Below are 13,901 nucleotides of genomic sequence, written 5' to 3'. Positions count from 1 at the left end.
CTTTCTGTTGGTAGCACTTTGGTGCTCATGGCCAGCTGGGTGGTGAGGGCACAGGAAGCCGGGCATAAGTGTAGACAAAGATTAATCAGAAGGTGACCCATTTCCCTAGCCAAAAGAGAAAGTGTGCCTCCATGCTGAGTGGAGAGGTGCCCTGTGTTTCTGGAGCTGGTGACAAGCAGGCAGGACCGAGCCCAGGCACCACCTGCTCACTTCCCCCCTCCCCCCCACCCCGCCCATCAATCCCTCTCCAGTGGGTCTGGCCTGGCTCAAGTCTCAATGCTTAGCAGGCTCTGCCTCTGCCAGTTCCCTCATCCCTTGCTCAACAGCCACCCCCGCTTGTGTCTCCCCATGCAGTGGAAGGCCAGTGGCTAGAGTGGGGTCCCTGGGGCCCATGTTCCACCTCCTGTGCCAATGGGACTCAGCAGCGCAGCCGGAAGTGCAGCGTGGCAGGTCCAGCCTGGGCCACGTGTACTGGTGCCCTCACTGACACCCGCGAGTGCAGCAACCTTGAGTGCCCGGGTGAGTGCTTGCAAGGGCGGCAGGTGACCATCCTGGCCCTGGGGGCGCCTGGGGTCATTCATGCCCGCCCTCTCCTGTAGCCCCAGATGGCAAGTGGGGACCGTGGAACTCATGGAGCCTGTGCTCCAAGACGTGTGACACAGGCTGGCAGCGTCGCTTCCGCATGTGCCAGGCCACGGGCACACAGGGCTACCCCTGTGAGGGCACCGGGGAGGAGGTGAAGCCCTGCAGTGAGAAGAGGTGTCCAGGTATTGCTCAAAGGCCCCTGGGGGTGCGGGGACAAGCACGTGGGCCTGGCTGAGCCCCTTCGTTGTACCCACAGCTTTCCACGAGATGTGCAGGGACGAGTACGTGATGCTGATGACGTGGAAGAAGGCGGCGGCGGGTGAGATCATCTACAACAAGTGTCCTCCCAATGCCTCAGGTGAGGGGCAGGACTGTCTCCAGGCCCCCACCCCTGTCATTCTCGCTGTCCCCTTCTGGGTTTCCAGCCTCTTTGATCCTCCAGCCCGAGGTGTGGAGTGAAGTGGGTGAGAGCTCAGCCCCCACACTCAACCCTCTGTCCTGTCCCCTGCAGGGTCTGCCAGCCGCCGCTGTCTCCTCAGTGCCCAGGGCGTGGCATACTGGGGGCTGCCCAGCTTTGCCCGCTGCATCTCCCACGAGTACCGCTACCTATATCTGTCAGTGAGTGTGCCCGGCTGGGCTGGGGCAACACAAGATCCGCCCCAGGCGCCGGTAGGGGGTGAAGGGAGCTTGATTCTCACTCATGCCCATGTGCCTTGGCGTATATGTGTGTGCCCACTTCTGCCTGGCTGTGCCTCTCCTTGTCTGGCAAACTCCTAATCATACCTCAAGGCCTACCATTTCCTTACCCATAGTGCCTACCTCTGTATGCCTAGGGCCCCTGAGCTTTTCAGTCATTAAGTATAATGAGTGCTCTTCAAAATGTGTGTGTCCTGCCTGTCAGACTGGGCACTCCCTGATGCCCGGAGACAAAGTTGAATTTATTTTTGTGTCCCCCGTGCCCAGCGTAGAATGTTGTCAGCGAATGTGGCCTGTGTGTGCTTGTTCGTCTGACTGTAATTGGCATTAGTTGTGTGTTTGCATTTGGAACTTTTGTTTGAGAGAGAGAGAGAGAGAGAATATGAAAATGAGTGAGTTACACTCCGGAGTGTGCGTGACCCTCTGGGCCAGGGGAGTACCCAGTCCCTGCACCATGCTTATCATCTGTTGTATGTGCATCTGAGCACCTTCCTTCTCTAGCTATTTCTGTTTCAGGCTTTTAAAAATATCCTTAGAGTTTCTCTCTGTGGGTCTCTTTCTTGAACTCTGTCTCCCCGTGAGTCCTTTGAGCATCTCTGCCTTTCCCCCCCTTTCTCCCGACACAAGCAGTGGGTGGACTGGAGTGGGATGGGCCAGGGCCTGGTCCCAGCTCCTGACACTCTGACGACAGCAGCCCCCTTGTCAACTGCAGCTTCGGGAGCACCTGGCCAAGGGGCAGCGCATGCTGGCAGGCGAGGGCATGTCACAAGTGGTGCGCAGCCTGCAGGAGCTGCTGGCCCGGCGCACCTACTACAGCGGAGACCTGCTCTTCTCTGTGGACATTCTGAGGAACGTCACTGACACCTTCAAGAGGGCCACCTATGTGCCCTCAGCTGATGATGTGCAGGTACTTCCCTGCCCTGCTGAGGGGAGGGAGGGCTGAGGGTGCAGAAGCTCCAGACTGAAGGGGTGGCATCTGGGCCCCTATGGCAGAGTCTGCTGGGGGCGGCAAGTGTGGCTAAGTTGGGGAAGCTCTCGTCCCTGGGGCTGAGACTTCCTGATAGTCACCGCTCTCTCCCCAGCGCTTCTTCCAGGTGGTGAGCTTCATGGTGGATGCAGAAAACAAGGACAAGTGGGATGATGCTCAGCAGGTGAGGGGCTAGGCTTCTAGGTTTCCTCCCCCATGATCCACCTCCATCTTGGATTGTTAAATACATCCTCCGTCCCCAGGTGTCCCCTGGCTCTGTGCACCTGCTCCGGGTCGTGGAGGACTTCATCCACCTGGTGGGCGATGCCCTCAAGGCCTTTCAGAGCTCGTTGATTGTCACGGACAACTTGGGTACAGGAGGCTGGCAGGGAGCGGGCGCTGGGTGTGGGGTGCAGGCCCTCACTGGAGAGGGATGGTTTCTGAGGCTGTTCCTATCTCTCTCTCTGTGTTGGGGCCCTGTCTTTCCGTTTAACTCCTTCTTTGTCCCTTTCTCTCCGTGCTTCTCCCCTGCTCCACCCATGTGTCGTGTTTCTGTACGTGTCCCCACACCTCTGGGCTGGCGCCAACCTCGGTATGTCTGCATCCGCCCTCCTGGTGTCTGTCCCCCCACATTTCTCTTTCCTTGGGTGTGTCTTCTGTGTGTCTGTCTGTCTCTGCTGTGGCCTGCCATCCCCGGTCCCCCTGCAGTGATCAGCATTCAGCGAGAGCCAGTGTCAGCTGTGTCCAGTGACATCACATTCCCCATGCGGGGCCGCCGGGGCATGAAGGACTGGGTGCGGCACTCGGAGGACCGCCTCTTCCTGCCCAAGGAGGTGCTCAGCCTGTCCGCCCCAGGAAAGACGGTTGTCTCTGAGGCGTCGGGCAGTCCTGGCAGGGGGAAGGGCCCAGGAACAGTGCCCCCTGGCCCAGGCTACTCCCATCAGCGCCTCCTCCCAGCAGACCCCGAGGATTCCTCCTCCTACTTTGTGATTGGTGCTGTGCTCTACCGCACCCTGGGCCTGATCCTGCCGCCTCCCAGGTGAGTGCCTGGGAGGTGTGGGTGGGGCTTCAGAGGTTCAGGGAGTTCCAGGTGAGAGGAGAAGGACTGAGCCTGTGCTGGCCACCAAGAGCTCCAGCTGCATCCTCCTGCAGACTCGGGGACCCCTTGCCTGGCTCTGTGTACAGGTGCTTCTCAAAGATGTCCGTGAGGTTTCGCTGAGGTCCAGGGCGTGTTGGACTGAGTTCTAGACCTCACCTGAAGTTTTGGGCCCCACTGAGCTCTAGGCCTCTCCCTGGACTTGACCCCTGGTAGCCCCCTGACCCCATCTGGAGCAACTTTGGGGTTCCTGACTGGGTCTGGGCACCTGCTGGCAGGAGCTGACCTCAGAACCTGTCCCCAGGCCCCCGCTGGCCGTCACATCCCGGGTGATGACAGTGACTGTGCGGCCCCCTACCCAGCCACCAGCTGAGCCCCTTATCACAGTGGAGCTCTCCTACATCATTAATGTGAGTGGGGGCCCAGGCAGGGACCTTGGGAATATCCCAACATGGGCGGCCAAAGGCCTGTCTGATTGGGAGGTGGTGTGCCCGATGCAGGCCCACCCTCAGACCTGGGTGGGTCCTGCGTGGTGGGTTGGGAGGTGGGGACCCCAGCCCACACTGCGCTCATGTCTTCTGCTCCCCAGGGCACCACAGATCCCCACTGTGCCAGCTGGGACTACTCCAGAGCGTGAGTGGGGCAGGGGCTCTGTGTGGGGAACAGTGCAGCCCTAGGACCTCTCCTCGGGGGGATCTCCTGTCTGGAAGGCCAGGATGAAGGGCGAATCCTGGGGGTCCCAACTGCCTGCCTCTTGGCTCTGGCCTTGCCCTGGATTCACCTGTTCTTGGGCAGTGGCCAGTGCTGGGGGTGGGGCCGTGGAGCTGGGCTGGGTCTCACTCCACCTCTTCCCCCACCCAAGGGACGCCAGCTCAGGGGACTGGGACACTGAGAGCTGCCAGACCCTGGAGACCCAGGCAGCCCACACCCGCTGCCAGTGCCAGCGCCCGTCCACCTTTGCTGTGCTGGCCCAGCCGCCCAAGGACCTGGTGAGTGGGAAGGTGCCCGGGCTGGGCCGGAAGGGGGCGCCTGGGCTGCCAGCGGCCATCTCTGACAGTGGCAGCAGGAAGCTGGTGATCCCACATGTGTGTCTGAGCAGAAGCACTTCTGGGATTGCACACGGCAGTCTGTCTCCTTGAGACGTGCCTGGGGGTGGTGTGGCGGTGGGCATTTGTGTGTGTGTGCGTGCACACATGTGCCTGTCCGGTTACATGTGCAAGAGTGTGGGTGGTGAGCATAAACATGCTTCCACATGGTCTGCTCTGTGCACCTGTGCAGACAGTGCTGAGCCCCTTCTGTGTGTGGCCGTGACAGAGGTGCAGGTGCCAGTCTCCACCAGACAGGAAGTGGGGAGGCTGAGGGCACCCCTGTATCTACCCTCTCCCAGTGACCCATTTGAACGTCTGCTCATCTCCCCCAGACCTTGGAGCTGGCGGGCTCCCCCTCGGTGCCCCTTGTGATTGGCTGTGCTGTTTCCTGCATGGCACTGCTCACCCTGCTTGCCATCTACGCTGCCTTCTGGAGGTAAGTGGGACACTGGGAAGGCTGGGTGGGAGCTGACCGGTCATCCCAGGCTGGACCTGGGCAGCCAGCTCCCCTGTCTCTGCCCACTGTGCCCTCTCAGGTTTATAAAATCTGAACGCTCCATCATCTTGCTCAATTTCTGCCTGTCCATCCTGGCGTCTAACATCCTGATCCTCGTGGGCCAGTCCCGGGTGCTGAGCAAGGCAGGTGCAGGCTCCTGGGGCATCAGGGAGTGAGAGTGGGGTTGGAGGGTGAAGGTGGAGGGTGCTTGCAGGAGGCGGTGCCTGTGTGTGTGCGTTTGTACCTAAGTGATGGGTGTTTGCACACGCTCCGGCCGTGTGCTGGGTGAGGGTGTGGGTAATTGTGTGTGAGCGTGCGTGAAGGCGTCAGAGAGGAGGGGTGTGTGTGCTCGAGTGGTAAGTGTCTGTGTACATCTGTGGGTGTCCACGTGAGCTGAGCGCCTGCATGCACACCTGAGGGCAGGTGGCATGTGTGGAGCTGGGGCCTTCTCATGTCTGTGGACACGTAGGCGCCTCAGCAAGGCCTCTTGTGCCATCTGCCTGTGGATGACCTGTGCTGGCTGTTCCTTATGCCCCCTCAGCCTTCTCTGCACAGTGCCAGCACTGTGAGTGCCAGGTGTGGAGCCCGCCTGGCCATGACATGGCAGGTGCTCCTGTCTGTCCCTGCCCCGCCAACCTCGTCTGTGTGTGGGCAGCCTGCCCGCCTGCCTCTCGGATGCTGAATGCTGTGTGCATGTCACCCGGCCTGTGTCGTGCTGTGTGTGGGTGCAGGAAGATGGGGGTGCCTGGCAGGGCTCTGTGGGGGGCGGAGCTTGGGTGGGTGGCCGTGGCAGCACCCAGCAGCGGGTGTGGGAAGCCTGGTGCCTCTCGCCCCGGTGGCTGCTGAGGGCCACTCCCTCCTTCTCCTCTCCTTGCAGGGTGTATGCACCATGACAGCCGCCTTCCTGCACTTCTTTTTCCTTTCCTCCTTTTGCTGGGTGCTCACTGAGGCTTGGCAGTCCTACCTGGCTGTCATTGGACGGATGCGCACCCGCCTCGTTCGCAAGCGCTTCCTCTGCCTGGGCTGGGGTGAGCAGGGCCCGTGCTGGACTCTGCCAAAGGGCTTTGGGGGCAGGGGCAGCAAGACAGGTTCAGGTTCGGCCCTGGCTCACCTTTGTGGGCACCGGGGTCACCTGGGCTGGGGTCTGGGAGGATGAGAGGACCCTGAGGACTAGCCGTCTCATTCTGGCTCCCCCACTCCCCCAGGTCTGCCTGCCCTGGTGGTGGCCGTGTCTGTTGGCTTTACCCGCACCAAAGGATACGGCACATCCAGCTAGTACGTGGCCTCCCGTGGGGTTACTGAACCTGGCAGAGCCCCAGCCTGGGCCTCAGGCCTTTACAGGCTGCGCCTCTGGCCCATGCCTGCTGTGTGGCTTTGGGCAGGTCCTTCCCCATCTCAGAGCCTCAGTTTCCCTGACTGTTCTGGGAGTGGATAATCTCTAAGAACCATTTATCTGAGGGGTTAGCCTTGTTTGATCCCCATGGGGCTAGGCCTGAGGGTCTGTACTTCTGTTAGAGGGGAAACTGAGGCTCACCAAGAGCCAGTGGCTCCCTCCAATCCTGCTGGGGGCTCAGCCTCATTGCCGAGGTGGGCCTGGCAGCCCAGGGGGCTCTGGGGGATGGTATTTAAGGGTGGGGAGGAGTGTGCCTGGGTGTCTAATGCTCCTTCTCTCCCACCCCCCAGCTGCTGGCTCTCTCTTGAGGGTGGCCTGCTCTATGCCTTTGTGGGCCCTGCGGCTGTCATTGTCCTGGTATGTGTTCCTTCGGTGTCCTGGGAGGGGTGTGGCCCAGGGGGTCTAGCCCTCCCTGCACTCCAGCTCCCACCTGGGGCTCTCCCTGCCAGGAGCGCACCCAGTGACCATGTCTCCCTCACCCTGCTTCTCTGGGCCCCAGGTGAATATGCTCATCGGGATCATCGTCTTCAACAAGCTCATGGCTCGGGACGGCATCTCAGACAAGTCCAAGAAACAGAGGGCCGGGTAAGGGTGGGGGTCTCTGTGACTTGGCCGTGTGGGAAACGGTGTAGGGAGGGAGGGCTGTGGCCACTCCTGGAGGCAGGGCTCGGCCCTGCAACTGCCTGGGACTCCCTGACCCTGGTGCCTCAAGGGTGCAGGCAAGCGGGCACTCGGGGTGCTCTCCTGTGGTCCCTCGCCCACCCTAACCCACCTCTCTCTCTCTCACCTGCCCTCCCCCTCCCACCCTGCTCGGGGCTCATGCTGCCCCTCTCCTCCTGCTTCCCATGTGTTTCCCCCCTTCTCCCATGTCTGTGCTGCCCCCGAGGTCCGAGCGGTGCCCCTGGGCCAGGCTGCTCCTCCCCTGCTCAGCGTGTGGAGCGGTCCCCAGCCCCCTGCTCAGCTCAGCCTCGGCCAGGAACGCCATGTTAGTTGTGCCCCGGGGAGTGGGGGGTGGGTGGGACAAAAGAATGGGGGGCAGTACCCTTGGTGGGGGGAGGAGGGATATCAGCCCAGTGCCCTGGAAAGCTTGTCCTGCCAAGGGCTTGGTGTCAAGGTGACAGAGGGCATTGGGAGTGAATGTCTGTGCTTCCTGGAAAATCCGGTTCCTGTGCCCACCCCTTCGTTCCTGCCCCTGCCTTCACTGCCAGCTTACATTTAGGCACAGCTAAAGACCCCTCCTTACACCTCAACCTACAGGAGCTCATAGAAGCTCAGGTCCTTAGCAGTTTTGAGCCTATAGACCCTCAGAATTAGAATGATAGAATCTTAGAATAGGACAATCAGAAGCTGAGAATGTTAGAATGTGAATCATAGTCTTATCATCTGTCATGGAATCTGAAAGTTAGAATTTGAGAGGCATTGGATCTCAACCAGTTGGGAGACAGAGAATCTTGGAGGCAGAGAATTATGTCACTGAGACACCACTGTCCCTGGCAGCTGAGAATTTTAAAATTTCAGCCATGCACAAATCCACCGGGGCCTCAGGCGCTACCTCCACCAGGGCCAGAAATGCATCTCCGCCTCCCTGCGCAGTGGAGTCCAGCTTTATCTTGTGCGCCTCTAGGGTCAGGCTGCACATCGCCTTTGGGGGTGGGTGGCACCGTCTCTGCGAAGCTCTGTGGAGTAGAAAGCTCGCTGTCACTTGGGCTGCCAGCTGCCTCTCTGACCCAGTCTGTCAGAACTAGCAGTTAAAAGCTTGGGCTTTGGAGGCAGCCAAACTGGGTTTGCATCCCAGCTTGGTCTCTCTGCCCAGCTGGGCGCACTCCAGTTTCTTCATCTGTAAATTGGGATAATAACCCCCACCATGCTTGTTTATTGAAGCTGTTTTGATCACAATGTGAACTAATGTATGTAAAGTGTTCAGTGTAGGGCCTGCAGAAAATTAGCGGTTAATCAATGGTAGCTCTTATGACTGTGATTAGGCCTCTCTTAGTCTTGGCTTTGCCCCCCAGGGGCTGTGGAGACCACTGTGCCTGCCCCTGCCATGAGGAGCAGGCCCCAACCACTCTTCATAGGACAGGTCTTGACCCCCTGCCCATGTCTCTGCCTTGTTGGGAGCTGTGCCCACCCCTGCCTGACTCTGCCACCTGGGGTACTCATGAGGCAGAGTGGGCTGGGCGTGGCGCCTGGCCCAGTAGAGGAAGGCTGCCCTCCTGTGCCCATGTGGGCTGTAGCCAGTGATGGCGGGCTGGCACTGGCGGCTGGATGCAGGGCCCGCCTACCTTTTGCTCTGCCCTCCTGTGAAGGAGGCGGGGTATGTATGGGTTTGGCCCTGATCCCGGCTTTCACCCCCAGCCCCAACCATGATCCTTTTGCTCAGGGCTCTGAGCAGCCATTGGGGGCCTGGCACCCCTCCTTGGGGAACAGTAGGGGACGAGCCGCTGCTGCACCGGCCTGGCCCCATCTTTCCCCCAAAGATCTGTGTGCTGTGACACCCTCTGTGGTCTCTGCCCATTCAGTCTTCCTGTCCCTGCGTGTCTGCCTGTCTCATTCTCTCACTGCGTCCTCTCTCATTGTCCCTTTTCTCTTCTCCCAGAGTCTCTGAGGATGTGGTCCAGGCCTGTGATTTTGTGCAAATTGGAGCTGAAAGTCACAGCATCTGGATATGTCTCCCTTCTCTTCTCCCCCACTGTCCTGTTCTGCCTCCTCCTTCTCTGTCCCCTGATGTTGCCTCTGGCTGTAGCTCAGCCCCATTGGGTCCCACGTGTGTGTTCTTCCCACCTCTGTGGTCCCTGCTCTGGCTCCATAGTTCTCCATTTCTGTCCCTCTTTGTTTCTCTGACTCTGGCTTCTCAGCTCGTCTCTGCTTTGCAACGTCACTGAGGTCTTGGGGCTTGGGGCCCTGCCAGTCTTGGGCAGCTTAAGGGCTCCAGGCTCAGCTCAGGCCCTGGGCCTAGCCCACCCTACCCCCTGCAGTGTCAGCCTGACGAGCATTTCCACTGTGTCTTCAGGGCCTCACTCTGGAGCTCCTGCGTGGTGCTGCCCCTGCTGGCGCTCACTTGGATGTCCGCCGTCCTGGCCATGACAGACCGCCGCTCCGTCCTCTTCCAGGCCCTCTTCGCTGTCTTCAACTCTGCACAAGGCTTTGTCATCACGGCAGTGCACTGCTTCCTGCGCCGAGAGGTGGGGCTGGCCTCTCCTGTCCTTTTGCACCCACCTCACCAGGCCAGTACTCTCGCCTCTCCCCGCCCTGCAGATGGAGGATTGAGGCCCAGGCCAGGCCCCCAGCCAGGCAGCTCTGGGCATGGGAGCTAAGGGCCTGGCCTCCTGGGCTGCTGGCGTTTCTGCTTCTCTCAGCCTCCCGCTAGGCCCGATGTGCTTCTGTCCTTCCGAACCCACCTGGGAGCCTGGGGTGGGAGACTCAGCCAGCTATGGCCAGAGGCCCTTGGGTAGACTCAGGCCAGCAGGCACCCGCTGCCCCCAGGTCCAGGATGTGGTGAAGTGCCAGATGGGCGTGTGCCGGGCGGATGAGAGCGAAGACTCCCCAGACTCCTGTAAGAATGGGCAGCTGCAGATCCTGGTGAGTGAGGAGGCCTGGGCAGGACACGGGTGGGTTCTGAGCATCCCCCCACCCCCATTTCCTTGCCCCAGGCCCCTCCCTTTCCCCCATCCGTGGCAGGGAGGGGACAGAGATCAGGCTTGATTCAGCCTCAGCCACTGGTCACTGGGTGGCATTGGGCAAGTCTTTCCCTCATTCACTTTCCCCACCTGTCCAATGGGGTTGGGAGGAGACATGTCTGGGGCCCCAGTAGGTTCTGTTGGGCAGTGCTGTGGGTAGCACCTCTGGGTGAGTAGGGAAGGGACTGAGCCCCACCCCCCGATACATTGATCCTCTCTCTGCCCACCTACTCTGTCCCTCTCTGCCTATAGTCAGACTTTGAAAAGGATGTGGATCTGGCTTGTCAGACAGGTGAGTCTACTGGCTCAGAGCTGAGAATGCTCCCCGGGGAGGTCAAGAAGGGAGATTCCCCCAGCCCCACTGTGGGAGGCCCTGACTGGGGTCTGACTGTGGAGTTTAGCTTTGGAGTCAGACAGCCCTTAGTGGATTCAAGGCTATGAACACATTTACTGTGTGACTTTGGGCAAACAGCCTACCTCTCTGAGCCCTAAATGAATTAGGGGACATCAGGTGCCTAGCAGAGTGCTTGGAACATAGTGGCTGTTACAGTATTGTATCATTTCCATAATTCTTACCAGAATCTCTTCCCAGTTCTGTCTCCTGGGGAGCTGCCCAGGGAGGGGGAGGAGCAAGGCCCTTTTGACAGTCTCGGGGCTGTGGGGTCAGAGGTCAGGACCTGCAGCAGGAGCTGACCTGTAGGAGTTGGGCCTTTGTTCCTCGCCCTGCCTTGCTTTGGGTCTCTGGGCCAGTTGTTTTCTTAACCCCTCTGGTGTGGGGGAGAGTGCCGGTCACCCTGCCGTCTTTCCAGGGCTCAGTTTCCTCCCATCTGAGCCCAGGGGGTTGGTACCTGCCCAGCAAGGGCACATGGGGGTTCCTCCTCCCCACAACTTACCTCCCTCCCACTCCTGCCCCCAGTTCTGTTCAAGGAGGTCAACACTTGCAACCCATCCACCATCACAGGCACACTGTCCCGCCTGTCCCTGGATGAGGACGAGGAGCCCAAGTCCTGCCTTATGGGTCCTGAGGGGGGCCTCAGCTTCTCCCCGCTGCCTGGGAATATCCTGATGCCCATGGCAGCCTCGCCCGGGCTGGGGGAGCCCCCACCCCCCCAGGAGGCCAACCCCGTGTACATGTGTGGGGAGGGCAGCCTGCGGCAGCTGGACCTCACATGGCTACGGCCAGCTGAGCCTGGCTCCGAGGGGGACTACATGGTGCTGCCGCGAAGGACTCTGAGCCTGCAGCCTGGCGGTGGGAGTGGAGGTGGCGAGGATCCCCCAAGGACCCGGCCTGAGGGCACTCCCCGACGGGCTGCCAAGGCGCTGGCCCACACTGAAGGCTACCCTAGCTTCTTGTCTGTGGACCATTCGGGCCTGGGGCTGGGCCCTGCCTATGGGTCTCTACAGAACCCCTACGGGATGACCTTCCAACCACCACCACCGACACCCAGCGCCCGCCAAGTGCCCGAGCCGGGGGAGCGCAGCCGGACCATGCCCCGCACTGTGCCTGGCTCCACCATGAAGCTGGGCTCCCTGGAGGTGAGGGGCTCTAGGGCACGAAGTGGGCGTGGGAGGCCTGCCCCCATATGCCTGAGACTGGGTCTGAGTCCCAAGCAGCAGCCAGGAAGGGACGGCCTGCAGCCACCTCCGAGCAGCATCTTTGTACCGAGTTGCTGGGAATGCACGTGCTGTGCATCTCTCCTTCTCTTAGTGCCCACAGCAAGTCCAAGGAAATCCTGGCTCCTCTGAACTCCTCAAGGGGCTTGGACTTCATGTGCTGAGGGTGCCCTGCTTGATGCGCTCACACTTGCTGTAGTGCCGACTTTTGGGTGGATGGTTAGGATGGATCGTGCTTTAAGGGGCCTGAGGCTCAGACCAGGTGCTGCGAGCCTGGGCCTCCTGGTCGTGCAGATCTGGGTTCCGATCAGGCCGCTGTGGTCAGCAGTGAGATCTTGAGCAGAATCTCTCTCTGAGCCCCAGTTCAGCTCTCTGAGCCTTCATGTTTCTGAGCCTCAGCTGTAAAGTGGAGATAACAGCAGCTTCCTTGTGGGGTTGTGGCGAGGACTAATTGAGTCATACAAAACATTTATCTCTGTGTGGGATTCTAGAAGGTGCTGGATGATTGGGAATTGCTGCTGTTAACCATCCCCAAATCAGCATCAGAGCCGCCCACAGGCTGGTGGTGATTGATCCTCCCCTTTCTGAGAAAACACAAGCCCCTTTCTCTGCCCCGCTTTCCCTCTGGCCTCCTCAGACCTGTTGTTCCCTGCATAGAATCACTGGGAACAGGCAGGTGGTAGTGACCCACTCTAGAACTCTGGAACATTCTAGAACTCTAGTTGGAGGGACGAGGAAGTTGTGGATAAGGAAGAGGGCAAGAGTCATAGCTCAGACACTGTTGGCTACTCATGTCCAGCCTCAGAATCCTGCTCCCCATCCTCCGCAGGAAGGAAATTAAGTTAGCATCTAGGAGGTTCGCGAGTTTAGGTTTTTTTCTCCCAAAATGCTTTTGAACATTTGGTGCCTGCTCCTGTTGCAGATGGCAAAAACAGGAAGGCGTAACAAAGACAAAACTTGACACCAGCGTTGGGGGTGGGTGGTGCTTAGCATCGTGGTTTTGGTCTGCGGACACCCGCAGTGCTTGGACCACAGAGGGGCCAGCATTGGGCTCCTTGTGTGGGAGGTGGCCATAAATGTGGCAGCATCTTGAGGGGTCAAGGGTGACATCCTGAATTCTGGTGTGGAAAACTGGTGGCGCGGAGGTGGAGGAGGGGGTGTGAGGTGGGGGGCGGGGGGTTCCGAATTTATTCATTTGGGCACAGCTGCGGGCATAGGGACAAGGAGAGGTGTGCTGCCTCCAGACACAGAGGTGTGGCTGGGAACGGGGGACACATATGTGCACGGTGAAGGGCAGGAGAAGGCCCAGGGCAGAGCTTGCAGAGCCTGGTGTTGGGGAAGCCAGGGGTACTGGTGGAGAAGGAGCAGGCAGGGAGGTGGGAGGAGGACCAGAGAGTGGTATCATGAAGGCCAGTGGTGACGAGCATGTCTGCCAAGCCGGGGACTTGGGGGATCTAGATGGGGGTTTCAGCATCATCCTTGAGGGCCTTGAGGCAAGTCCCTTTCCCTTCTTGGGCCTCAGTTTCCCCAATGTAACCTGGGAACGTTGGCCTTGGTTTCATGCCAGCATTCTGAGACTCTAAGGCATCCTCCTTGAGTGGCACTGGACACTGAGTAAGTTGTTAAGACCTCGGAGGAGGTGACCTTAGGCAAGTGAGGGCCAGAGAGGCCAGTAAGGGGTTGGGGAGGCCAGGTAGGCAGGGCCTGGCTTTTTAGGAAAAGGGGTAAGAGGGGGTCAAAAGCTTGAGTCCTTGTGTTTGCAGGACAAGTGGAAGGTTCTAGGGACAGGGAAAGAGGCAAGATGGGGCAAAGGGGTAGAATTCAGGCCACAGAGGAAGGAATGTCTGCCCTGTGATCCCGTGTGGGAATCCATGTCCCTGCCACATTGTGAGTCTGTACTGGGATATTTGGATCATGTGCAGTTGTGTGTTTGCGCATGTGCCAGTGTGTGCCTCCTGCGAGCGTCTGCGTGTGTGCATTGTAGGGATGGCAGTGAGTGTGGGCCAGGGGTCTGCGCTGCAGCCCCCCTCAGGGTGGTGCCTCGGCTCCGCATCCCCCAGGCCCCGCCCCCCTTCCCACAACCCCAGGGGCTGCCCTTTAGGGATTCGGAACTTCTGGGCCTGGACAGGGGTCAGGCTCTGGGATACTAGGTTTCTGGGCTCTACAGTCCCTGCATGTGGTAAAAAAGCTCTTCTTCACTGCCTCCTTGCTGCTTTCCCAGAGAAAGAAGTTACGGTATTCAGACCTGGACTTTGAGGTAGGTGCTGTGTGTATGTATGTGTTGAAGGG

At 59.7% G+C, this 13,901-nt stretch overlaps 1 protein-coding gene across 13 annotated transcripts in view; it reads left to right on the top strand.

Annotated features, from left to right (window-relative positions):
* Positions 1 to 13,901, top strand: part of ADGRB2 (adhesion G protein-coupled receptor B2) — a 35,755-nt gene that overhangs the window by 20,473 nt on the left and 1,381 nt on the right. For 7 of the 13 annotated variants that reach the window (XM_071220866.1, XM_071220865.1, XM_053921340.2 and 4 more), the window contains 23 exons: positions 355 to 519; positions 600 to 767; positions 842 to 943; positions 1,097 to 1,203; positions 1,994 to 2,188; positions 2,364 to 2,432; positions 2,512 to 2,620; positions 2,957 to 3,287; positions 3,649 to 3,754; positions 3,934 to 3,977; positions 4,207 to 4,333; positions 4,765 to 4,868; positions 4,969 to 5,071; positions 5,806 to 5,956; positions 6,134 to 6,203; positions 6,612 to 6,678; positions 6,821 to 6,906; positions 7,208 to 7,306; positions 9,332 to 9,503; positions 9,805 to 9,900; positions 10,251 to 10,290; positions 10,915 to 11,534; positions 13,834 to 13,869. In XM_071220866.1, the coding sequence (XP_071076967.1) occupies positions 355 to 519; positions 600 to 767; positions 842 to 943; positions 1,097 to 1,203; positions 1,994 to 2,188; positions 2,364 to 2,432; positions 2,512 to 2,620; positions 2,957 to 3,287; positions 3,649 to 3,754; positions 3,934 to 3,977; positions 4,207 to 4,333; positions 4,765 to 4,868; positions 4,969 to 5,071; positions 5,806 to 5,956; positions 6,134 to 6,203; positions 6,612 to 6,678; positions 6,821 to 6,906; positions 7,208 to 7,306; positions 9,332 to 9,503; positions 9,805 to 9,900; positions 10,251 to 10,290; positions 10,915 to 11,534; positions 13,834 to 13,869 (3,167 nt within the window). Of the gene's footprint in view, positions 1 to 354; positions 520 to 599; positions 768 to 841; positions 944 to 1,096; positions 1,204 to 1,993; positions 2,189 to 2,363; positions 2,433 to 2,511; positions 2,621 to 2,956; positions 3,288 to 3,648; positions 3,755 to 3,933; positions 3,978 to 4,206; positions 4,334 to 4,764; positions 4,869 to 4,968; positions 5,072 to 5,805; positions 5,957 to 6,133; positions 6,204 to 6,611; positions 6,679 to 6,820; positions 6,907 to 7,207; positions 7,307 to 9,331; positions 9,504 to 9,804; positions 9,901 to 10,250; positions 10,291 to 10,914; positions 11,535 to 13,833; positions 13,870 to 13,901 lie in introns of those variants that run through there. The other 6 variants (XM_071220868.1, XM_053921344.2, XM_071220867.1 and 3 more) reach the window with 3 other exon arrangements.

Source organism: Desmodus rotundus, chromosome 3 (assembly GCF_022682495.2).
Source record: "Desmodus rotundus isolate HL8 chromosome 3, HLdesRot8A.1, whole genome shotgun sequence".
NCBI classification, from domain to species: domain Eukaryota; kingdom Metazoa; phylum Chordata; class Mammalia; order Chiroptera; family Phyllostomidae; genus Desmodus; species Desmodus rotundus.
Note: the sequence above shows the minus strand (reverse complement) of the source record. Positions and strands in the feature narration are given on the sequence as shown.